Below are 22,758 nucleotides of genomic sequence, written 5' to 3' on the forward strand. Positions count from 1 at the left end.
TGGGTGTTTTATGGGACCTCAAAGGAGTGTGGGAGGGACAGCCCATGCTCTGCCGGATTTGGGAACTGTGTTTCTTTCCCACAGTCCCTGGTCCAGTCCAGGAAAGCGGGAATCACATCCGCGCTGGCCTCAAGTACCTTGAACAATGAGGAGCTGGTAGGTGTTGGGGTTGCCTGGGGTGTGGGTGGTCATGCTGGGAGGGCTGTGGGGATGTGATGAAACGAGGATGTGGGGTCTGTGCCACACCACATCCTCCTCCAGCAATGCCAAAGCAGCCAGGATGTTCACACCTGCACCTGGGGATGGTGGTGGTTGTCCTCTGCCCTGCTTGTCTACAACCAGCGGTCACATTGCATGTGGCCCAGCACCCGTGGATGGGGTCTCTGCACCCTGCTGCATGGCTCAGCTGCTGTACATTGCCTGAGCTTTTCTCCCCCTCTCTCTTCTGTCCTTGCACAGAAAAACCATGTTTACAAGAAGACCCTGCAAGCCTTAGTGTACCCCATCTCCTGCACGACGCCCCACAACTTTGAGGTGTGGACAGCCACCACCCCCACTTACTGCTACGAGTGCGAGGGGCTGCTCTGGGGCATCGCCCGGCAGGGCATGCGCTGTGCCGAATGTGGCGTCAAGTGTCACGAGAAGTGCCAGGACCTGCTCAATGCTGACTGCCTGCAGAGTAAGGAGCCGTTGCCTGCAGCCTCATCCCTTCTCACTTTGGAGAGGGAGGAGGGAGAGGCCCGGGGAGAGCTGGACTCCTGCCTTGTGCATGGGGGAAGCGGTGAGCCGGGCAGATCTGTCCTGGGCAGGGTGTTGACCCCTCCAGGTTTGAATTCATTCATGCACAATGGGCTTGGGGAGCTCTCGGCTCTCTCCTGGATGCGCCTGCACCCCCGTGCCCCGCCTCACTCATGGCTGTCCTCTCCCAGGGGCAGCGGAGAAGAGCTCCAAGCACGGAGCAGAGGACCGGACCCAGAATATCATCATGGTGCTCAAGGACCGCATGAAGATCCGGGAGCGCAACAAGCCGGAGATATTTGAGCTGATCCAGGAGGTGTTTGGAGTCACCAAGACCACGCACACGCAGCAGATGAAGGCAGTGAAGCAGAGTGTCCTGGACGGCACTTCCAAATGGTCGGCCAAGATCAGCATCACGGGTAGGCATCGGTTGTGCCTGGCACCAAGTGCTGGGGGGGGACCACGTGGCTGTCCCCTTGCCCAAGGATGCTGTGTGCTCCAACTCCCCTCCTGCCCCTCATCCTGCAAAGCGGCTTCAGCCCCTGGGGCTCTGCCAGGGGACACAAGGTGCCTGTTGTGGGGATCTCGGTGTGGCTGTGGCACTGACTCCTCTCTCTGTCTGTTCTCTCTGCTATGTGTGCCACGCGTGTGCCTCGTGTGGATGGGTGTGCGTGCTGTGCTGCGCCATGCTGTGCTGCAGTCGTTTGTGCCCAGGGCCTGCAAGCAAAGGATAAGACGGGTTCCAGTGACCCGTATGTCACTGTCCAGGTTGGAAAGACAAAAAAAAGGACTAAAACTATCTACGGCAACCTGAACCCAGTCTGGGAGGAGAATTTCCATTTGTAAGTTCACCCCTGGCCCCTCCATCCCCCTCCCTGGCCACTCACGGTCATGCTGCGCTGTGCTGGCTGTCAGCACATCCCTGCAGGGTGGTGGGCAGTCAGCTGGGGCCTCATCCTGCCCCAGCTGAGGGTGGAGGGGGGCTGCTGGGTTCACTGGGACTGCTGGTTTTGTGCCATGAAGGGTTTGGCTCCTGGCGATGGGGGCTGATCCAGGCTGTGCTGGGGCTGCCTGGACATGGTGCCAAGCCAACTGGGGAGGGTTGGTGCCCCCACATCTGCTCTCTTCCCCAGTTCCTGCCTGGTGCTGGGATGGTCCCCCTTGTTTAGGGAAACAGAGACTGTGGAGAGGCTGGAAAGGTTTCCCTGCTCATCCCGGGGCTTGCCCCTTCTCGCCTCCCCAGCGAGTGCCATAACTCCTCCGACCGCATCAAGGTCCGTGTCTGGGACGAAGATGATGACATCAAGTCCCGTGTCAAGCAACGCTTCAAGAGGGAGTCTGATGATTTCCTGGGCCAGACGATCATCGAGGTCCGGACCCTGAGTGGGGAGATGGACGTCTGGTACAACCTCGGTAACCGGCTGCCCCAGCATGGCCCGCTGGCCCTGCGGTCCCGGGGGGATGTGCTGCCAGCCCTGGTGTGAAGGCTATTTCAGCATATTAGTATAGGGTCTGCTGTTAAAAACACTTAATATTGAAAGCCATTGGGATCAAGCGTTTCCCCAGGCTCATTCTCAAAACCCTTTGCCCAGGAAGTCTGGAGCACCGGCCCTCTGCAGAGGGGAAACTGAGGCACGGACAGGCCACATCTCTGTAGCAGCTGGAGATACGGCCAAATCCCTCTCTGCAGTGCCTTGGTTGCATTTACCCTGGCTTGGCTGCACTTAGTGCTGGGCATCCCCCTGGCCCTGGCCCCAAAAACCCCTCCATGCTTGGAGCCCTCTGCCCCTCTCTGGGGCTAGGGGTGAGCAGAGTTGCTCTGGGGAAGCCTCACATCTCATCCCCTTCCCTGTACCCCTGCAGACAAGCGGACAGACAAGTCGGCTGTGTCGGGAGCCATCCGGCTGCACATCAGCGTGGAGATCAAAGGCGAGGAGAAGGTGGCTCCCTACCACGTACAGTACACCTGCCTGCATGAGGTGAGCAGCCCAGGCAGGCGCGGGGGGCATGGTCCCCACCCCAGCAATGCTACCATGCCACCACCGGTCCCGGGGACCTGACGGGACTCATTTGTACCTCCAGAACCTGTTCCACTTTGTGACGGATTTGCAAAACAACGGGGTGGTGAAGATCCCCGACGCCAAGGGAGATGACGCCTGGAAGGTGTACTTTGATGAGACGGCGCAGGAGATCGTGGATGAGTTTGCCATGCGTTACGGAGTGGAGTCCATCTACCAGGCCATGACGTGAGTCCCTCGCCCTCCACCCTGCTCAAGGGGGCTGCACCAGCCCTGGGTGGGGGGGGTCACTGTTGGCATCTTCCTCCCCTGCAGCCGTTTGCACCCTCCTCCCCACCATGGCTGCAGACATGTTCCCCTGGCTCGCCCACAGCCGTGCACCCCTCTCTGCCCTTCTCGGTGCATGCACCCCAAACCCCGCACCCCCTCCTACAGGCAGCCCCTCCTATGGCCCTGCACCCTCATGTTCCGCCTCCCTCTACAGGCATTTTGCCTGCCTTTCCTCCAAATATATGTGCCCGGGGGTGCCGGCGGTGATGAGTACCCTGCTAGCCAACATCAACGCCTACTATGCCCACACCACGGCTTCTACCAATGTCTCGGCGTCCGACCGCTTTGCCGCTTCCAATTTCGGGGTAAGTCCGATGGTGCGTAAACACTCCTTCCTTCTTCTCTCTCTTCTCTTGGGAGGGGGTGGGGGGCTTGGGGAGTAAAAAAGGCCATGCAAAACACCCCGCTCCAAACTGCAGCTGGGCAGCAGGGGGATCAGCCCCTGCTTGCCCCAAAATCCATCCTGCTCCCGTTTCGCAGGAAGGAAAAGAGCCACCACCTTCCTGGGAGAAGGACTAAATTTGATCCCCAAATTATTCTGGTAAAACCACGACTGAAGTCCGAGCGGACTGGGGTGCTGGGCGGCGGTGTGAGAGGAGGGGGAAACCTTGGTGTCAAAATCACAAGCAGGTGGCAAGGAGCCATCCCTGCAGCTCGCCGGGAGTTTTGCATGGCCCTGTGCACTTTGGGCGCACCCCAGGACCACTGCAAACTCGCCTGGCTGTGCCAGCACCCATGGGTGCCCGCTGGGTGCCTTGCTTGCGGCGAGCGGGGCGAGTTTGTGCCGGGGCCAGGTGTGCCCATGGGGATGTGGGCGAGGAAGGGCTGAGCTCTTGCCCCGGCTCCCCCCGTGTCATCCCAAAGGCAGCAGGTGATTGCTCTGGATGCACAAGGGTCGAGCCAGGATCAGTGCCCAGCCCTGGGTCAGGCAAAGTGCTGGGTAGCCAGGGACACAGCCAGGGCCGAGAGCAGCTCCAGGCAGCAGCTGCTTTGGCTCACTTCCCAGTTCCCGTTGCAGGGGGTAGCTAGAGCCAAGCAAGCTGTGCCTCCGGGTCACGCAGGAGGAGGAAATGGTACGAAGAAAAAACGCCTTTTCTCTAACGTGGAGGGTTTTAAAAACTTGTTTCTTTCTCTTTTTTTAGAGAGCCTAAGGTTGGGTCCTAAAGTGCCCGGCCGTGTCGCTTTAACCCCGAGTACCCGTCGTGTCCAGTTTTAAAGCGCTGCAGCCGTTCGGTGGCGGGGACGCACGGTCTCGGCCCAGAGCCTGGCTTTGCCGTCTCCGGCGGGCGAGCGCGCCGAAGGTTTGCGGTTGCCAGTGCAGGCTGCGGGCTTGGCTGAGCCGCGGCCAGGCGGGTGCAGGACTCACTGCCCTGTCCCGTTCCCCTGTCTTCCCCCCACCCAGGACATGGGGAGCTGCTCTGGGGTCTCCGGAGCCCTGTGGGGCAGCCCTGACCCAGCGCAGCCGGTGCTGGGGGGGGAATCCAGGACTCTCATGGGAAGCCCACGGGGTTGTCCAAAGCCCCCCCTGGCAGAGATGCAAAGTGAAACGCCTCCTGACAGCTTTTTGGGGCAGACTGGTTGCTTTGCCCTCAGTTCTGACACCCGATCTGCAGCCCGACGACGTGGGATTTGCATCCTCCTGCCTCATGCAACCTGGACAGGAGCTGGGCTGAGCTGAATTAAAGCCACTCAGCCCCAGTGGAGCCCATCTACCTGGGGCAGTTCCCTGCCCACATCCCTCGATGCAGCCTGGTCAGGCGAGTGAGGAGCCCATGGAGGCACCCAACTCCTGGGGGCCGTCCCGGCCTTTCTCAAAGCAGCTCAGCCCCGAAGATGGGCAACTGCTGCAAAAGCCCAGCTGCTCTTTCCCTGCCCTTTTTTCCTGAGCTCTTTGAAAGCTTCAATCCAGGGGCCATGCAGCCCAGGGGCACAATCCTGCGCACCTCTCCCTGCTCCTGTCCCGAGCCCAGGCTCGGAAGTGTTCAAGTGGGCAAGTCAGATAGAGTAGCCGGTCCCCGCTCCGGCACTGAGAGCCAGTGAGAGCAAAGGGGATGCACGGTGTTGCCTCTCAATGCTGTACTGCGCCGTTGATGGCTGCCAGTGAGCCCTGGCCACCAGTGAGGACATGCTCTTCGCCACCGGCATCCTATGCCCACCCGCAGGGCTCTGATGAAGGAAGGAGGGAAGGAAGGACAGCAGTACAGCGGGAAGGAGAGGGATGAGCCGGGGGCAGCACAGGCTGGGTTGGGGGCAGAGAGAGCTGGTGCAGCAGGGAGGGGGGACGGTCCCTGCTGCCTTTCCCCCATTTACCTGGCTCTGGGGTGTTTCTCCACAGAAAGAGAGGTTTGTCAAACTCCTCGACCAACTGCACAACTCGCTGCGGATTGACCTCTCCATGTACCGGGTAAGGTGCCTGCCATGCCTCAGTTTCCAACCTCTCTAATAAGGTCTGAAACAACAGGTGACTGTTTTCTCCCCCTCCACTCGCTCCTGTGAGAGTTTTGTGTGCAACTCTGCTCCTTTCTTCCCCTTTGGCAGAACAACTTCCCTGCCAGCAGTCCCGAACGGCTGCAGGATCTCAAGTCCACGGTGGATTTGCTGACCAGCATCACCTTCTTTCGGATGAAGGTATTGCTGGGGCCCCACTCACCCCATCCCCCTGGTGGGGAGCCTGAGCCTCGCTGGCCCCATTTCTTTGCAAGGCTGGGGTTGTGCTGGCCCCGTGGTAGCTCCTGGGTGGCTGGCCAGGGCTGTGGGTCTGCCTCCAGCACCGCTCTCTCCCTGCACACCCAGGTCCAGGAGCTGCAGAGCCCCCCACGAGCCAGCCAGGTGGTGAAGGACTGCGTGAAAGCCTGCCTCAACTCCACCTACGAGTACATCTTCAACAACTGTCACGAGCTGTACAGTCGCGAGTACCAGACGGACCCGGTGCGTGGGTCGGGGGGAACTGGGACGCACTGGGATGCTGGGCGCTGACTTTCCCCATCCCCTGCCCTTCTCCTTCGTGCAATGCTCCTGGTCCCTCTCCAGAGGGCTCAGCCCCATGCAGGATGAGCCCCAAGCCTTGAGCAGGGTTTGAGCCCCACTTGTGCGGGGTTGAGACCGGGGCCAGACAAGGGGGGGCTGCATGGGGGCCTCCAGGGTGTTCCCAGAGCCCTCCTCCCTCCTCGTTAGCCCCGCCAAGAAATCGAGCCCCACGAGTGGGGTGACTGGAGCCTCCGCTGTGTCCCCATCACTCCAGACTAAGAAAGGCGAGGTGCCCCCCGAGGAGCAGGGCCCCAGCATCAAAAACCTGGACTTCTGGTCCAAGCTCATCACCCTGATAGTCTCCATTATCGAGGAGGACAAGAATTCCTACACGCCCTGCCTGAACCAGTGAGTAGGTGCGGGGAAAGGGGACCCTGCTTTGCACCCTGGGGGATGCCCACACGGTGGCAGCAGTAGCTTTAGTCCTTTGGAAGTGGGTTGTAACATCCAATTCTACAGATGGGGAACTGGGGTTGTAACATCCATTCTACAGATGGGGAAACTGGGGCAGGTGGGAGGTGTGGGGGGATGTATCTCCAAGAGGAGGGCTGGTCCACGCCGTGTCCGTGCTTTCCCCCTTGCCCCAGGTTCCCCCAGGAACTGAACGTGGGGAAGATCAGCGCCGAGGTGATGTGGAACCTCTTTGCTCAGGACATGAAGTACGCGATGGAGGGTGAGTCCCCCCATGCTGCCCTGAGCCAGGTGGGGGAACCAAGCAGGAGCCACACTCTGGTCCCACCTCGCCTGTTCCCTGGGCAAACCCATTTCACCCCCTCATCAACACAATGCCTAGCTTATATCCCACCCAAGAAGCACTTCCATCTTCACCCCGTTACCCTGGCATCCTTGGAGCTGCCCTTGGAGCAGCCGCCCCCCAGGTTTGGGGCTTGAAGCAACACCCGCACGCACGTGCCTTCCCCGTGTAGAACACGACAAGCACCGCCTGTGCAAGAGCGCGGACTACATGAACCTGCACTTCAAGGTGAAGTGGCTGTACAACGAGTATGTCACCGAGCTGCCCTCCTTCAAGAGCCGTGTGCCCGAGTACCCTGCGTGAGTGCAGCTCTTGGGGGGCAGGAGAGGGGGGTGCTTGCACCCTGGGGGCTGGCTGGCCTTACCAGGGTTGGGCTTCTCTTCCAGCTGGTTTGAGCCCTTTGTTATCCAGTGGCTGGATGAGAATGAAGAGGTGTCACGGGATTTCCTGCATGGAGCGCTGGAGAGGGACAAGAAGGATGGGGTATGAACAGGACTGTCAGTGGGCACAAGAGCCACAGCCTGGTGTGGATAAGGGGTTTGTCCCTTGATGCCCAGTGTGCCCCCATCGGGGCCAAAATCTTCCCTCCCTGCCCTCTGCTGACACTGCCTCTCACTCCTCCAGTTCCAGCAGACATCGGAGCACGCGCTCTTCTCTTGCTCTGTGGTGGACGTCTTCTCCCAGCTCAACCAGAGCTTTGAGATCATCAAGAAGCTTGAGTGCCCTGACCCTCAGATTGTTGGGCACTACATGCGAAGGTTTGCCAAGGTGGGCAGCTGCCAGGGTGGGGGCCGTTGGGCCAACAGTCCCAGCCCTGGCCCTGGGGGTCCTGGGTTCTCTCTGCTGCCTCCCGTCCAGCTGTGGGCAGCAGCACAGGGGAAACATTACACCACCTCTTAACAGCAATGCTCAAGCGAATGTGCCACCAAAAGACCCTGTGGCTCTCCCAGCTTTGCTAGCACAGGAGATTAGCTAATTAATGAATTAATTAGTTAATTAATCTAGATTAATTAAATGCCACTGGCTTCCTGCAGTGTGGGAGGGATTTGCATGCAGGCTTGATGGCTGATGCCTTCACAGCTGTGCTGGTGAGGACATTATCAAGTGAATACTGAAATACACCTACAGCTCCGCTCACAGGTGTCGGGGCCCTGAGGGCACTGATAGGTCTTAATGGCCCTGAACAGCCTCACCTGGAGCCTCCACCCACACACCCAGCCCTGCCCCTATTTAAACTCAGTCTAGGGCCATTAGTAGAGTTGGTAGTTTCTGACTTAGTTGTATCTTCCCATAGGCTTTGCTAATGATTGCAGGACTGTGTCTGAATCTGGCTTCTTTTACCAAACGTGATGATGGCCCACAGATAAGCTTCCTAGCTTGACCTTAGATGTGTCTCATCACTGCAGACTCACTTGGAGATCCAGACTCTCAGTTGAACCTGGCTGCTATTGCCCAGCCTGCTTGCCTTGCTGGGTACTGCAGGACAGGCCCTGTCTGCCAAGGACCCTGCTGGCCTGGTGTCCTCTTTGGCACCCTGCCCTTTTCGGAGCAGCTGGCTGGTGCTGTGCTCCGACTGCCAGATGTGCTGGATCTGGCTTCCAGTGGCTCTGCCTATGTGGCTCCCGGTGCATCTGTGGGGCTGGAGGGTCTAGGGGTGTCAGGGTGTATCCAGGCATTGGGTTGTTTCACTGCTGTGGGACTCATGGTCTCCTTCTCTCCCTCCTTCTTCCCCTTTGCTGCTGTCTGGGTGTCTTTGTCGCTGCCATCGTTTGGCTCCAGACCATCAGCAATGTGCTACTCCAGTATGCCGAGATAATCTCCAAGGATTTTGCCTCGTACTGCTCCAAGGAGAAGGAGAAAGTGGTGACGTATCTCCCTTCTGCTTGGCACCTGCCTGGTGCTGCCAGGCAGGACTGTCCACACACGGTGGCCCCAGCCATCACCTCAGCTCCAGAGCTGGTCCTCGTGACGCTGGTCCTGCTCTCAGTCTCTGTCTGACGGCAGTCCCCGAAATGCTGCCAGGCAGGGCTCTGTACCATGGCTGTTCTTGTGTCCCCCAGTGCAGGGTGGGAGGGAACTGGGGCAATGGGCAGCTGTTCCAGCCACATTTGTTGGTGCTGACTCCCCTCTCCATCCTACCACTCCAGCCCTGCATCCTGATGAACAACATCCAGCAGCTGCGTGTCCAGCTTGAGAAGATGTTTGAAGCCATGGGTGGGAAGGAGGTGCGTATTGGGGGTCTCTAGGTGGGAGCCGTGTGGCGGGGCTGTATCAGTCCCTTCTCCCCAGAGGCAGGCCCTTCCCTGGCTCTGCGGCGCTGGGAGCACACCCCAGTTCCTCACTCCTGTATGGGATCACGCTGTCCCACCCCATGGCACCCTGCTCTCCCACTATGTCAGATGACTGATGGGTTTCCCCTGCCCAGGGGTGCATTTGGGGTGCAGAGACCCCCCCCAGGGCTGGGCCAGGCACCCTGACAGCTTCTCCAACCTGTCCTTCCTCCAGCTGGACACAGAAGCCAGTGACATCCTCAAGGAACTGCAGGTGAAACTCAACAACGTCCTGGATGAGCTGAGCCGAGTCTTTGCCACCAGGTACACCTGGGAGAGAGGGGGTGGGCGGTGGGCCAAGGAGAGGTTTGGGGGTCCAGGAGCTGTGGCTGGGGCCAGCCTGGGGGGGTCTGCTTGGCCAAGCAGGTCCTGGGCGCAGCTGTGGGGGATGCTGAGCTGCCTGGGTGTTGCGGTCCCCAGTTTCCAGCCGCACATTGAGGAGTGCGTGAAGCAGATGGGTGACATCCTGGGCCAGGTGAAGGGCACCGGCAATGTCCCTGCCAGCACTTGCAGCAGCGTTGCACAGGATGCCGACAACGTCCTGCAGCCCATCATGGACCTCCTGGACAGCAAGTGAGTGTGGGGGGCAACAGGGACCCTCACCCTCCCCAATGCCTGCCGTGTGGGGAGTGTGGGGGACCTGCAGGGTCAGGATGACCGGGCAAGGGGTGGCATCAGGGGTGCCATGCCGGGACCTTCAGCCCCATCCCCTCTCTGCAGCCTGACGCTCTTTGCCAAGATCTGCGAGAAGACAGTGCTGAAGCGGGTGCTGAAGGAGCTCTGGAAGCTGGTGATGAACACGATGGAGAAGACCATCGTCCTGCCCCCACTCACTGACCAGACGGTGAGTGATGGAGAGGGGGACCAGGGACAGGGGACCCTGCAGCTGAGACACAGGTGGCTGATTGAGGCCAGTGTGGGACACTGATGGCCAGGTGCCCATGCTGGCTGCTGAGGGGGTGGGGACTTTGGTGGCCTCCCCAAACCTGCCCCTAGCTCATGGCCAGGGAAGGGATGGAGGAGAGAAAGGTCATCCTTGACCCAGGTGCCTGGTGCAGCCCAGCACCCTCTTGCCTGGCTTTGCTAAAGGACCTTCCTGCCATCTCCATCATGGCACCAAAAGGGGCGCTGGTCCTTTCCTCTCCATTCTTCCCTCTGAGCTGGGGCAGCATCCCATGCCATGCTCGTCAGCACCGGCTGTAGGCACGGTCCCTGTGCCAGGAGGTGAATCGGGAAGCTCCTGGAGTGTGGGGAGCCACGGTATATCGGCCTTGCTGTGGGGCTGGGGTTGCCTGGGGAGCAGGGGCTGGCTTTGCGGGGATGGGGGTGATGTGGGTATGTCCCTGCAGCAGGGCTGAACTCTTCCTTGCTCATGGGCTGAACAGGCTCTAGAGGATCAGAGCGAAGCCCAGGGAATGGTCCCTCCTCAGAGGGAGGTTGCCTACAGGCTTTGAGGCTCCGTATTGCATCGCTGTGTGTCTGTCCTCCCCCACACGTAGCCATGCACTCTGAAGCTTCCCAGTGTGGCTGTTCCCTCAGGGTCAGGCAGGGAAGGGTGACACCAAGGGCTCTGAGCCAGCCACACATCTGTCCCTCTCGGTGGCTTTTGTCACTGTCACAAAGCTGGGCTCAGGCTCTTACTTGCAGTCCCTGGAGCCACCGGCTGCTGTGTTACCTTTCTGGGGCTGTGGGGCTCTTCATGCTGTGTCTGTAAGGGACAGCACTTTGGTGACCTGTGAGCCCTCACCTCACTGGCACCTTGTCACAGTCCAGAGCCCCGCTCAGGTCAGCTCTGCATCATACCCGGCCAGGCTTGCACACTCTTGGCCAGAGGTGACCAATTCTAGCAGGAACACTGCTGCCACTGGGTCCCAGTTGCCGTCCCAGTCCCTATCTCTGTCCCTTCCCGGCCACATGTGGCTATGCTGTGTTCTGGAGGCAGCGAGCCCTGTGCTGAGGGCAGAGGAGGTGGCATGGACATGTGGATCTGTTGGGCAATTTTCCTGGGGGGGCCGTGCTGGGGCTGGTCCCTACAGCAGGGGACAGACCGCCCAGGGTGGCTCTGGGCTCCAGCCTGGGGGTGACTGGGCAGATTGGCAGCGTGGGGCTACGTGTCAGAGCTGAATGTCGAGTGGGGTCCGTCAGCTCCCTGGAGCTGAGTCGCCCTGGGGCAGAGCCCCATTGCCGCAGTGAGGAAGGACTGGGCAGGTTGGGATGGGGCCACTTCAGGGCTGTGGAGATCTGTGGTGCGGGTGACAGGGCATTGACACCAAGTGCTGTGGCACATCAGATGGGGGACACCCATGGCTCTGCTGTCCCTCCTGGCTGGTGGGAGTTGGGGGGTGGCCAGGGCTGGTACCTAGCTGTGGGGCAGCTGGGGCTGGGGAGGATGGAGGAGGGGGCCGACACTCATGTCATGGTTGTTCTCTCCAATTGCTCCGCTCGCCTCTCAATGGCAGATGATTGTAAGTACGGCAGCTCCCTGTCTGTCTGTCTGTCTGTCCGCTGTGTGTCGGTCCTGGCCTCGCCGGTTTTTGTTTTGTGTGGCTGCCCGTGCCCTGCCCACACCCTCCTCCGGCTCCCGACTTGGTCCACCTCTGTGGTCCCCATCCTCGTGCTGCCTGCTTGGCACTGGCTCCTGGTGGGCGTTTGCCCGTGGCCCCACCTGGGTTTTGGGGGGTTGAAAGGTCCTGGACAGATTCGTGGTGCCTGGATGTGGGGAGGTGCAAGGGTTAGTGATGGGGTGGGAAGGGATGGTGATGGGGCAGTGCCATGTAATCAGGGACAGCCAAACCCAGGCTGATCCCATCTTGCTCCGTGCTGAGGGTGAGAGAGGCCACTGGAGACATGAGCAGGGGGAGCAGTGTGTGCCTGGCAGTCAGGGCTGCTCTTCCTGACCCCTTGTGCCTCAATTTCCCCTTGAGGCCCTGGCTGGGCTGTGGCTATGGTGGGCACTGAGGGCAGAGGCTTTCCCTGCCTGCGGAGAGGAGCATCTCCCTGGGACATGATGGTCCCTGTCCCGGTTGCTCAGTAGCGGGGCAGGTTGCTGGCACAAGTTATGAGACTTTTTCCCTGGTCAGGATATGGCCCAGGGAGCCGAGGCTCCTGGATTCCCTTCTTGGCATTGCTGCTGGGTCCTTGCATGGCTTTGACTGAGCAGTTTCCTTTTGTTTGTCCTCTTCTGCTCAGTCTGTGGCCATGGGCTTATGCCCCACGGTGCAAGGGAAGGGCCATGTCCACTCCCCAATCCTGTCCCCACCCCTGCTTTGACCACAGGCACCTTCACAGGCACTGGTGGTTGGGTGCTGGATGCCAATCCCTGTGGGGACAAACGCCCGTCCCCTGTCCCCCAACACCTTTTGTGTCCGACACCAGCATTTGGAGAGACCCTGGGGGTCCCTGAGCCTCCCCTCAGACCTCACGGGGACCCCATGTCCCAGCCTTGCTGAGGCTGCTGGGGGACTGCGGTGGCATCAGCTCTACAGGGTACAAGGTCGTCTTGTTCACCCATCACCCTGTGCCTCAGTTATCCTCCAGGGCAAGAAATCCTTCTGGCAGCCCTGCTTGGCGCTAACTGTGCTGCTTGTCCCTCCTGCAGTCTTCCCTGCCAGCTGACTCCCCTGCTATCCCCTCCTGATTCAGACATGCCCCAGCCCTCTCTCCCCCCCCAAGAAGCTGGTTAGGACCCCCCCACATGGGCACTGCTGCCCCATTTTACACTGTTTCTCTTGCCACTGCTGGGCTTGGGTCGGTGTGGGGTTGTCACTGGGGTCAGCACTGCAAGGACCAGAACTCTGCGTGCAAAACCCAAGCACAGCTCTCCTCCATTCTCCCTCCCCAGCATTGTGAGCATCTGCCAGAGCTGGAGGGGAATGTGGGGGCACAACAGGCTGCCCACACACAGTGCCAGCTGGCTCCTGCCTCCCTTTATCCCAGTGGGGGGCCAGTCCCCCATGGGCTCAGCATCCCTGTATCCCAGCAGGGACCAGCTACCAGTAAGCCCAGCATCCCAGTGTGGGGACAAGATCTCCATCAGTGCAACATCCTGCGTTCCAGTGGGGACCAGTTGGCCCAGCACCCCAAAGACATCAGTCCCTCGCTGACCCAGCATCCCTCAGGGGACCAGTCCCCTACTAACCCAGTATCCAGTGGGGACCAGTCCCCCATGGGCCCAGCACCCCAACAGGGACCAGTCCCCCATTGGTGCTGGTTGTCCTTTCGGAGCTCAGAAACGTCTTTGCCGCCAGCTTGCGGCCACCCCATATACCCAGCCTTGCCCCGCACCCCCTGTGTCCTGTCCCACGCTGGCCCCCCACCCCACCACTCAACCTCTGACATTGCTTCTACAGGGCACGCTCTTGAGAAAACATGGCAAGGGGACAGAGAAGGTAAATAGCTGTGGGCTCCGTGTGTGTCATTGCCCCGTGGCCACGCTCGTGGCCCCACACCCGCCTGCTGTGGAGGTCCAGGCTTGTCCGTGCTTCCTCTGTCGTGCTGTCTGGATGTGCCATTGCCTGCGTGGCGTGTTGTGTTGAGGTGTGCCGTGTTGTCCGGGATGTGCTGCCTGTGTGCAGGATGGGGGCAGTGACTTGTTTCTGTGTGTTGCCTGGGGTAGAGAGTGGGTGTTGTGTGATGTTTAGCCCCCATGGGTGGGTATGTGGGGTGTTACCCATCCCCAGGCAGGCACGGGGGATGCTGCTCCACAGCACTCGGCACCCCTCCAGGTGCCTGGCTGGGACAGGGTGCCCAAGCATGGGAGAACCCAGGCACAAAACCTGTCCCACCACTGGGGGCTCAGGAAAAGGTGACCCCCAGGATACTGGGCTGTGCTGGGGATGTGCAGGGCACACTGGGGGCCATGGAGCTGCTGAGATCCCCTGGACCTCTGAGCCCGCTTCCCCCTGATGTGGGGGGCTTCAGCAAGGCTTGCTGAGCCCCAAAACTTGCCCAAAGGGCTTTCTCCAGACACACGGGCTCTCCCTCTGTCTGGGTGCTCCCCACCACCACACTGGGGGCCCAGCACAGCCCTCCAGTCTGCCTCCCAAAATGCAGCTCTCGGGAAGAGCCGTGCCAGCATCTGTCTGGGCAATGCCTGCAGCTCCCCCCGGCTCCCCCCTTCCTCCCACAAGGGACACTTGGTCCTGCCTCAGTTTGCTGAGCATGCTGGGCAAACTGCTTTCCTCCACTTGCTGCTATTTCCCGAGGCCCAAACAAGGTGGGGAGCAAGCCTGCCCCCACTCAGGAAGAGACCTGGCACGCTCATCACAGGTTCACCAGCAAGTGCACAGGGCTGAGCCTTTGCGGGTGTGAACTGGTGCTGAACCAGTGGCACCAGCGGAGAATGGGGCGCAGCCAGAGGAGACTACGGGGCCGGAGCCCACACGGCTGGGGGATGTGGGGGGCCCAGACCCGCGGCTGGCTGCTGCTGGGGCCACCAGTAACTGTCCCTTGCTGTTCTCTTCCAGAGCAGGGTGAAGCTGCCCAGTCACACTGAAGTAAGAACATGGCTCTTCTGCTCCCCACTTGGCTCTGGTCCCTCCTCTCGCCTCCTCCCCGTCCCTTGTCCCGTGCGCTGTGGGGTTTTGGGGGTCCCAGCTCAGTACAGTGTCCTGTCGTGCTGTTTGGGTGATACCAGTGTCCCCAGCTCCCAGCCTGTTCACTGGCTGGGGGAGACGGGGACAGCAAAGGAAGGATTAATGGGACAGAACTTGGGTGGGGGAGCACAAAGGGTTAATGGGGGTACAAAATGAGGGCATGGGGGGGCCAGACCCCTGCAGAAGGTAATGATTAGTGGGATAGATGCTGGGGTTTCTTATTGCTGGGAAGGACTGGAGCTACTGGTGCCTGGAGGGGGAAGGAAGTGGGAATCGCTGGCTCTGCCCTGCTGGGCCCCAGTTTACCCAGTTGCATGGTGCACACTGGAGGGCTTGAGAAGGGGAGCTTGCGCTCAGCCCTGTAAGCAGGTGCCAGACCAGGGAGGTAAGAGGGATCTGCCTGTGCCACGGGGCTGTGTCTCCAGGAGCTGTGCCAGTGGACCCCATGGAATGGCTTCATGGCCCCTGCCCATGGGGGTGGCATGGCACAGGGCAGGCAAAGGTGGCCAGGGGCTCCAATCTGTGGTGTTCCCTGGGGTGCAAAGGGGCCGGGAACCTCCCTGGGGCTGGGACTGGGTATGGGTTCAGGTGGCAGGGGGGTGTTTGGCTTGGCTGCGCCACATCCTTCCTGTGCCCACTGTCCCCCTGCACTCACCCTCTGCTCCCCCCACCCCAACGACACATGATTTTCCATGCGGTGCCGATGATGTGCCGTGCCGGGCTCTGTCGGATGCAGAAGTGGGTGCTTGGGCACCACAGGGAGCAGGATGGGACACCTTGGGCCAAGCTGCTTGTGCTGAGCAGGATGTGAGGTCTCTGATGCCAGGGGGCTGTTGTGCCCTGAGGTCCCCAAGCCCCCAGCCACACACCTGTGCTGAGAATTCAGGGGCTGGGCTGGGGGCTGCCAGCCTTGCACCTGCATTACCATGCCTGGCATGGCCAGTGGTCCCTGGGGCTCTCCGAGGAGCACCTCTCCAGCCCCCTGAAACTTGGGGGGGCCGGGGGGAGTCCCCAGAGCTGCAGCAAGCTCCTGGCACTGTGTGCCCAGCCTGGCCATGGCACCCCCAGCCCGGCCGCTGACTGGGGTCATTCCTGTCTGTTTGTTCTCTGCAGGGCACGCAGATGATTTTCAATGCAGCGAAGGAGCTGGGGCAGCTCTCTAAGCTGAAGGTAAGGGCTGAGAGGCTGGGCTGGGTGGGGGCAGGCAGTCTGAGCTGCTCTCTGCTGGGGTGGGTGACACTTTGCAGGCTGGCACTGTTGCAAGGACCCCACCAATGCTTGTTTGCTGGCACGGCTGGGGCGAGGGGAGTGGGGCCCTGGTCCCATGCTGAGAGCAGGATTTGTGCCCTGCAGGACCATATGGTGCGGGAGGAAGCCAAGAGCCTGACCCCAAAGCAATGTGCAGTGGTGGAGCTGGCGCTGGACACCATCAAGGTGAGGGCACTCTGGGGTACGAAGGGGTGCCCCTGAGGGCTCTAGCCCTGAAGCACAAACCCAGGGGGGTGCTGGGTGGGGGCAGTTCCAGCAGAGCCACTGAGGACACTGTGGCCGTCTCCCCCCTCCAGCAATACTTCCACGCCGGCGGTGTGGGGCTGAAGAAGACATTCCTGGAGAAGAGCCCCGACCTGCAGTCGCTGCGCTACGCCCTGTCCCTCTACACCCAGGCCACTGACCTCCTCATCAAAACCTTTGTGCAGACTCAGGCTTCACAGGGTAGGACGCATTGCCCTGGTCCCCCACCCGGGCTCCCTATCCCCACACATGGGCACGGCTGCCCCATGGTCAGGGCCCCACCGTGCCTCTGTCCTGGTGGAGCTGGGGACCCCAGCCAGGCACGTGGAGGGGTGGGAGGGAAGGGTTTTACCTCCCATGATTTGCAGGTGAAGAGGGGCTGTGGGTGCCCAGAAGAAGCCTGGCACCCCTGAGTCCCTCACCAGCAAGAAGACTGTGTCCCCAGTGCCAGGGCATGGCTGGGCTGGCACAGAAATGGGGCCCATGGGTGGGGGAGAAGGTCACGCGTCACCGTGTTTGTCCCCTCTGGATGGCCCCTGTCACCTAGCACAGACACCTCTGGTCCAGTGCTGCCTTGGAGCTGCTGGTCTCGGCCAAGCAGTGCCAGTCTGGCCAGGGCTCAGACCTCTTGCAGGATCAGCCGGATCCAGATGCAGTGCCAGGGCCTGTCCTGGGCACGCTGGGTGCCCCACATACCCCATGATTTGGGATCTGTCCAGGATGCCGGGTGCCTCTCAGGCACGTCCCCCATCCCAGAGTGATGCAGTGCAGGGTGCTGGGCACCTTCCAGGGCAGGATTGTATCTTTAGCTCTGAATGCTGCCCTTTATTTTGTCCCTTGGCTGCTCGAGGAGGGGACAGATGCTTGGTGGCAGTCATGGGCCATCGCATAGTGCCCCAGCCAGGCTTGTCTGCGTCCTTAGGGAGTGGGACGTGCGTTTGCTGTCTGTGCGTCTCCTGTAAGGGACATCTGTCCTGTCTGTGCCTCCTGTGCCAGCCATGTCAGGGGCGTGGGGTTAGGTCTGGTGGGTGCAATCTGGCCTCAGGACCCCATGGGCTCAGAGCTGGGTGGTACCCGGCACTCCTGTGTTGCTGCAGTGTTGTCCAGATGCTTGGCCGTCCATCTGTCTGTGAGATCTGATCTTTCTCTCTCTTTGTTTTCTCCCCCCTCTTTCACTGTTCCCGTCCCCCACGCACGTCATCTCCGTCCTCCTCTCTTCGTCTATTCTGTGCTGTCTCTTGTCTCTTTCTCTCTCCTTCCCACTAGTTCATGGTGGGAAAGGTATTAGGTTTACCCTTAGTGAAGAAATTTATCCTGAGAAGGGTACGTGTGCCGCTCGCCTGCCCCTGCACCTGCCTGCTGCCGCCGGCCTGGGCTAGTAACAGTCCCGGCACTGCGAGCCGGGGTGGCCAGGAGCCCTGTCCCAGCACCGCTGGCCTTGGGAACCTCTTATGTGGGCAGAGCTGGAGCCCTCTGCCCACAGACTCACACTCCCAGGGCTGCTTTGGGCTGAATTTGGAGGAACTGTGCTCAGCCATATCGACCACCCCCCAAACCAGGGAGGGGGGGCTGTGCCCCATGGGGATGGGGGTGCCCAGAGCTTGCAAGCGAAGGCGGGCACCCCCCTATTGTCCCCAGTGCTGCTGACTGGGGGTGGGCACCTGCCACGACCTCCCTGCAAGCTGGGGAGCTGTCCCAGTGGGACGTGTGGTCCCAGGGGAGGCCATGACCATGTCCGTGTCCCATCCACCCTGCTGCCAGAAGGACCATTACTAGCCTTGCTCCGGCGAGCTCCGTCCACCCGCCCCGGGGCGTAAGGAATGAGCCCAGCTCCATGGGCCCTGCTTGGCCTCCATCGCACCCTGCCGGAGGGGCTGGGACTGCACCCCATGCTTGGCCTCCCGTACCCAGACACCCCCTCCTCGCCCGCCATTGCCTCCATTTCGGCTCAGCATGCGGCACTGCCCGGGTGGCGGGTGCCTGGGGGGATGGGGTGCTGGGGTGGGGCGGAGGATGAAGGTGGATGGAGAGGAGAGTGTGCCATCACCAGTCTCCCCCCCAGCCTGGCACCCTCGTCCTGGGGGCCATGCAGTGACACACGGGGATGTGTCCTCCTTTGCACTGTTATTTCCACCCTGGGAACTTTCCGCTGAGCTCGGTTTGGTCTCCTCAGCCCCGTCTGACTCATGGAGCCTGTCCCTCTGCCTTGCACTCCCTCCTTCACCCATGGGTGCATGCACGGCTCTTGGCGGGGAGGGAGTGGGCTGGGCTGTTGGTCGCAGGTCACCCGAGTTCCCCAGGCTCGGAGACCCCAGGGCTTGATGTGGTCCCTGAGATAGAGGGAGCAGGTCAGCCCCAAGCCCCTGGCAGGGCCACGGCTGCCCTGTGGCACAAGGGCCAGATTGGGTCCCTCCTGCCTGGTGCTGTGCCCATGCTTGTAGCCATGCATGGAGCACTGACACCCCCCCCATGCCTATAGTAGGGGGAGCTGGGTCACTGTCCCCTGCCCCATCCCACCCAGGCACCTCTGCCCCTGCCTGGGCAAGGGGGGGCTCACTGGGCCCTGCCGATGTGGGGTGGCATGACAGGGAGCCAGCCTGGTGCTGGGGATGTCCTGCCGTGCCCCAGCCCAGCCTGGTGCCAGCTCCAGCTGTCCTTGAGAGTTGTGCACCTATGCTGCTGTCCCCCCGGAACTCTTTGGCAGAGGCCAAGTTGGGCCAAATCCTACTGCTCACCCCTTCCCGCCCCATGGTGGGTGACCTGCCTCCTCCAGTGGGGTTGGTGGTGGGCAGGGGATGTCAGGGACACGGGGGGACCAGGCACTTATGTCTCCTCCCTTTGCCACACAGGCTCTGCTGTGGATGACCCTGTCGGGGAGGTGTCCATCCACGTGGAGCTCTTCACCCATCCTGGCACTGGCGAACACAAAGTCACTGTCAAAGGTGGGTTCTGCTGGTTGGGATGTCAGGCTCTGGCAGGTGGCAGTGCCCTGTAAGCCTCACGTGCTCCCTCCTTGCAGTGGTGGCCGCGAACGACCTCAAGTGGCAGACGTCGGGCATCTTCCGGCCCTTCATCGAAGTCAACATCATAGGGCCCCACCTCAGTGACAAGAAGAGGAAATTTGCCACCAAATCCAAGAACAACAGCTGGGCCCCCAAGTACAATGAGAGCTTCCAGTTGTGAGTAGCACCACGGGGCTGGGGATGTGGGGCTGGGCTGGGGGGGGGGGGTGTCCCCACAATGTGGGGACCCCCTCTTCCTGGGATCTGCCAGTGAGTTTGCTTGTCCCCCGAGCAATGTTTTAAATGTTTTCTCATTGGTAAAAGCAGGGATTGGGGAAAAGGAAAAAAAAAAAAAAAACAAAACCGGCTTTTTTAGGGGCAGTGGGGAGGCAGCACCCATATAGGGTGCTGTCGCAGAGCCAGGGGGCCTGGGAGCATGACCCCCTATGTCAACACTGCCTGTCCCTTGCCCCCCTGCAGCACGCTGGGGACGGAGACGGGCCCTGAGTGCTACGAGCTGCAGGTGTGCGTGAAGGATTACTGCTTCGCCCGGGAGGACCGGACAGTGGGCATCGCTGTCCTGCAGCTCCGTGATATCCTGCAGCGACCCGGCTGTGCCTGCTGGCTGCCCCTGGGCCGCCGCATCCACATGGATGACACCGGCCTCACTGTCCTCCGCATCCTCTCCCAACGCAACAATGACGAGGTGGCCAAGGAGTTCGTCAAGCTCAAGTCGGACACACGCTCGGCTGAGGAGGGCAGCAGTTAAACCCCTTCCACTCCCCAGCCCTCTCCCCCCACTCCTGGCCCCTTTTCTACAGCATCCTCCAGCCATGTATAAGCCATAAGAGCGGCCACAAGAGGAGTCTTCTTCCCGGCCCTGGTGTGGGTGTGGGGGGGACATGGCTGCAGTGACAGAACCCCCCATCCCTCCCTTGGCCAGACTGGCTGGGTGACAGTGGTGCAGAGCATGGCCATGCCCCCATCCTACCCCGATGGGAAGGTGCTGGGACTGGTGGGGTTGTAGGGAAGGACTGGACCCCAGACTGGGCAATGGGACAGATCTACTTCTTCCCAGCCTGTCTGAGATGGAGGAACCCTACTGGCCCATCCCTGACCCTACCTTGTCCTACCCAGCCCCAAGCCTCATCCAGCGATGTAAGGAAAGGGCTGGGGGTGGGGGTGTTGTCTCGTCCCACCTGGGGGTGTTGGTGAGTGGCTGGCACAGCACGATGGCCCCTTGTCTCCATCCCTCTAGCAATGTCCGGCGCCCTGAGGGACAGGGAGGCTCCCACCCGCTGAGCACCCTGTACATATGTAAATAGCTGTACATACACGGGGCAGCCGGACAACACGGCTGTGTCCTGCACCTGGAAGGGCTATTGGGGCTGTTGGGTCGGCGGGCACAGCCCCTGCGTGCCCTGCACAGTGTCCCGTCCCTGGCTGGCAGCAGCATCACCGGGGCCGGGAGCGGCAGGGAGCAGCCCCCGGCCCGTATCCTGTCTTCCCTGCCTTGCCGCCACTGTGGGCTGCCCCGCTGTCACCCCCAGGGTGCCAGGGCCTGGAGGTGAGGGCTGGGGGAGCTGGAGCAGAGGGACCTGTTTCCCTTTGCTCTGGCCAGTGGGGACCAGCCATCCCTGTGCAGTGCAGCAGCGCCCGTGAGACCTCCTTGGCGCAAGCAAGACCCTTCTCACTCCCAAACCAGAGGACCCCTCCCTCCCCCCCAGTTTCCCATTAACCACCATTTCTGCGTGATCAGTGGTGTGCGTGTCTTGTGCGAGTGCCCGGGAGGCCAGGGTGCGTGGTGTTGGGGATGGCCACCCCAGCTGGCCAGCTTGCCCTAAGTACCAGGGAAGACAGAGGCCTGATGACCCTACAAGTCAATATAGCTCTCTCAGCCCCATCCCAAAACAGGGTACCCCAACTGGCCCCCATGGTCCTTTTTCTATAGGGTTTGCCTGGGACCAAAGGGTTTAGCTTTCCTCTCTTGTTTCTGTTCAATGTTTACACCCCTTTTCTAACCGCTGCTCCCGCACGGCCAGGCTGGGGCTCAGCCCTGCACCCTCCGACCGTGGTGCCCCTGGTCCTGTGCCCCTCCCCAAACTGTCCTGTTCGGCATGTGATTGAACCGACCAATTCTGCTCCTGTAGCACATGTGTCACTGATGCCTGTGTGTCTGTACCACCCCGCGCGGCACTGCCGGCGGCGGCTACCATGGATGCATGACAGTGAGATGTTTTGCACTATTTTGAAATTTTTGGGCTCTGTAAAAATATTTTATTATAACTGACATTAAAAAGCACACCCTTCACTGCAGCTACTGTGGGGGTGTGGGAGGGCAGGCACCCAGGGGCTCTTCATCCCCACTCCCACCCTAATCCAGCACTTGCACCTTTAAGGGTAACACCAAATAAATAGTCCAGCGACGGTGCAGCAACTCTGCACTCAGCCTCCCTGAGGGCTGCTCTTCGGTGCACCCACCCTTTGCAAAGCCAAGAGCTTCAGGACAGGGGTTAAATGGAACTGGGACAGCCCTGTCCTGAGAAGTGTCACTCTATTCTCAACCACCGCCTGCAAACTCCCAGGCACGGGAGTGACTAGCGACTGCTAACACGGCCTCACGAAGGGCAAACCATGCCTCGCTGATCTAGTGGCCTTCCACAACAGAGCGACTGCATCAGCAGACAAGGGAAGAGCTATGGATATCATCTACCTAGACTTCCATAAGGCTTTTGACACAGTCACCCAAAACCTTCTTGCCAGTAAATTGGAGTGATATGGATTCGATGAATGCGGGGCCCTGGTGCCCTACAGGGAGACCTGGGGCTTTTACTGGGCTTTTGCTGGGGCCTGGGCAGGGGTCTGCTTCTCTCCAGAGAGCCCTGGGGCTTTTGCTAGGCTTTGCCAGGTGCCGGCTGGGGCCCTGATGACATACAGAGCCCCAGAGCCATCACCAGGCTTTGCCCTAAGCCTCAAGGGGGTCTGCAGCCCTCCAGAGTGCTTCGACTGGGCTTTCACTGAGCTTTGACAGGGACCAGGCAGGGTCCTGCTGCTCTCCAGAGTACTCTGGAGCCTTTGGCGGGCATTGTCAGGGCCTGGGTGAGGCCCTGTTGCCCTCCAGAGAGCCCCAGGGCTGTTGCTGGGCTTTGCTAGAATCACAGAATGGTTTGGATTGGAAGAGACCTTTAAAGATCATTGAGTCCAACTCTATCCGGCTGCTGGGAACTCTTGTCTTTTCCCAGTGATCCCTGGGAGCCCTTCTCGAGGCTTTCTGGATTAATGCAGCACCATCCCTAGCTTTAATCATCAATACTGGGGCTCCTGTGCCCATGTAAAAAGAGCGAGAATATCTATCATTTACCACTAATGGTATACAAAGGCTATCACAAATATTTATTCCAAAAAGTTTGGCCACTTGGGATGGGTCATGGGAGCTCGCTGGCCTGGGGGTTG

General features: G+C 60.6%; 1 protein-coding gene across 9 annotated transcripts in view; it reads left to right on the plus strand.

Moving 5' to 3' along the window:
- The window catches only part of UNC13A (unc-13 homolog A), a 37,749-nt gene extending 16,133 nt beyond the window's left edge, over positions 1-21,616 (plus strand). For 2 of the 9 annotated variants that reach the window (XM_069790067.1, XM_069790071.1), the window contains 30 exons: positions 85-156; positions 460-679; positions 930-1,157; positions 1,439-1,580; positions 1,982-2,151; positions 2,602-2,717; positions 2,821-2,984; positions 3,241-3,403; positions 5,422-5,490; positions 5,625-5,714; positions 5,880-6,014; positions 6,328-6,461; positions 6,701-6,786; positions 7,040-7,166; positions 7,254-7,350; positions 7,492-7,635; positions 8,647-8,730; positions 9,015-9,092; positions 9,373-9,461; positions 9,618-9,770; positions 9,918-10,041; positions 13,547-13,585; positions 14,663-14,692; positions 15,905-15,961; positions 16,145-16,225; positions 16,357-16,504; positions 17,570-17,626; positions 19,153-19,245; positions 19,323-19,482; positions 19,786-21,616. In XM_069790067.1, the coding sequence (XP_069646168.1) occupies positions 85-156; positions 460-679; positions 930-1,157; positions 1,439-1,580; positions 1,982-2,151; positions 2,602-2,717; positions 2,821-2,984; positions 3,241-3,403; positions 5,422-5,490; positions 5,625-5,714; positions 5,880-6,014; positions 6,328-6,461; positions 6,701-6,786; positions 7,040-7,166; positions 7,254-7,350; positions 7,492-7,635; positions 8,647-8,730; positions 9,015-9,092; positions 9,373-9,461; positions 9,618-9,770; positions 9,918-10,041; positions 13,547-13,585; positions 14,663-14,692; positions 15,905-15,961; positions 16,145-16,225; positions 16,357-16,504; positions 17,570-17,626; positions 19,153-19,245; positions 19,323-19,482; positions 19,786-20,074 (3,639 nt within the window). In that variant the 3' untranslated portion in view covers positions 20,075-21,616. The remainder of the gene's footprint in view (positions 1-84; positions 157-459; positions 680-929; positions 1,158-1,438; positions 1,581-1,981; positions 2,152-2,601; positions 2,718-2,820; positions 2,985-3,240; positions 3,404-5,421; positions 5,491-5,624; positions 5,715-5,879; positions 6,015-6,327; positions 6,462-6,700; positions 6,787-7,039; positions 7,167-7,253; positions 7,351-7,491; positions 7,636-8,646; positions 8,731-9,014; positions 9,093-9,372; positions 9,462-9,617; positions 9,771-9,917; positions 10,042-13,546; positions 13,586-14,662; positions 14,693-15,904; positions 15,962-16,144; positions 16,226-16,356; positions 16,505-17,569; positions 17,627-19,152; positions 19,246-19,322; positions 19,483-19,785) is intronic. The other 7 variants (XM_069790068.1, XM_069790072.1, XM_069790069.1 and 4 more) reach the window with 7 other exon arrangements.
- Positions 21,617-22,758: the final 1,142 nt, after the last annotated feature.

The sequence above is a fragment of the Haliaeetus albicilla genome, chromosome 8 (genome assembly GCF_947461875.1).
Source record: "Haliaeetus albicilla chromosome 8, bHalAlb1.1, whole genome shotgun sequence".
Lineage (NCBI taxonomy): Eukaryota > Metazoa > Chordata > Aves > Accipitriformes > Accipitridae > Haliaeetus > Haliaeetus albicilla.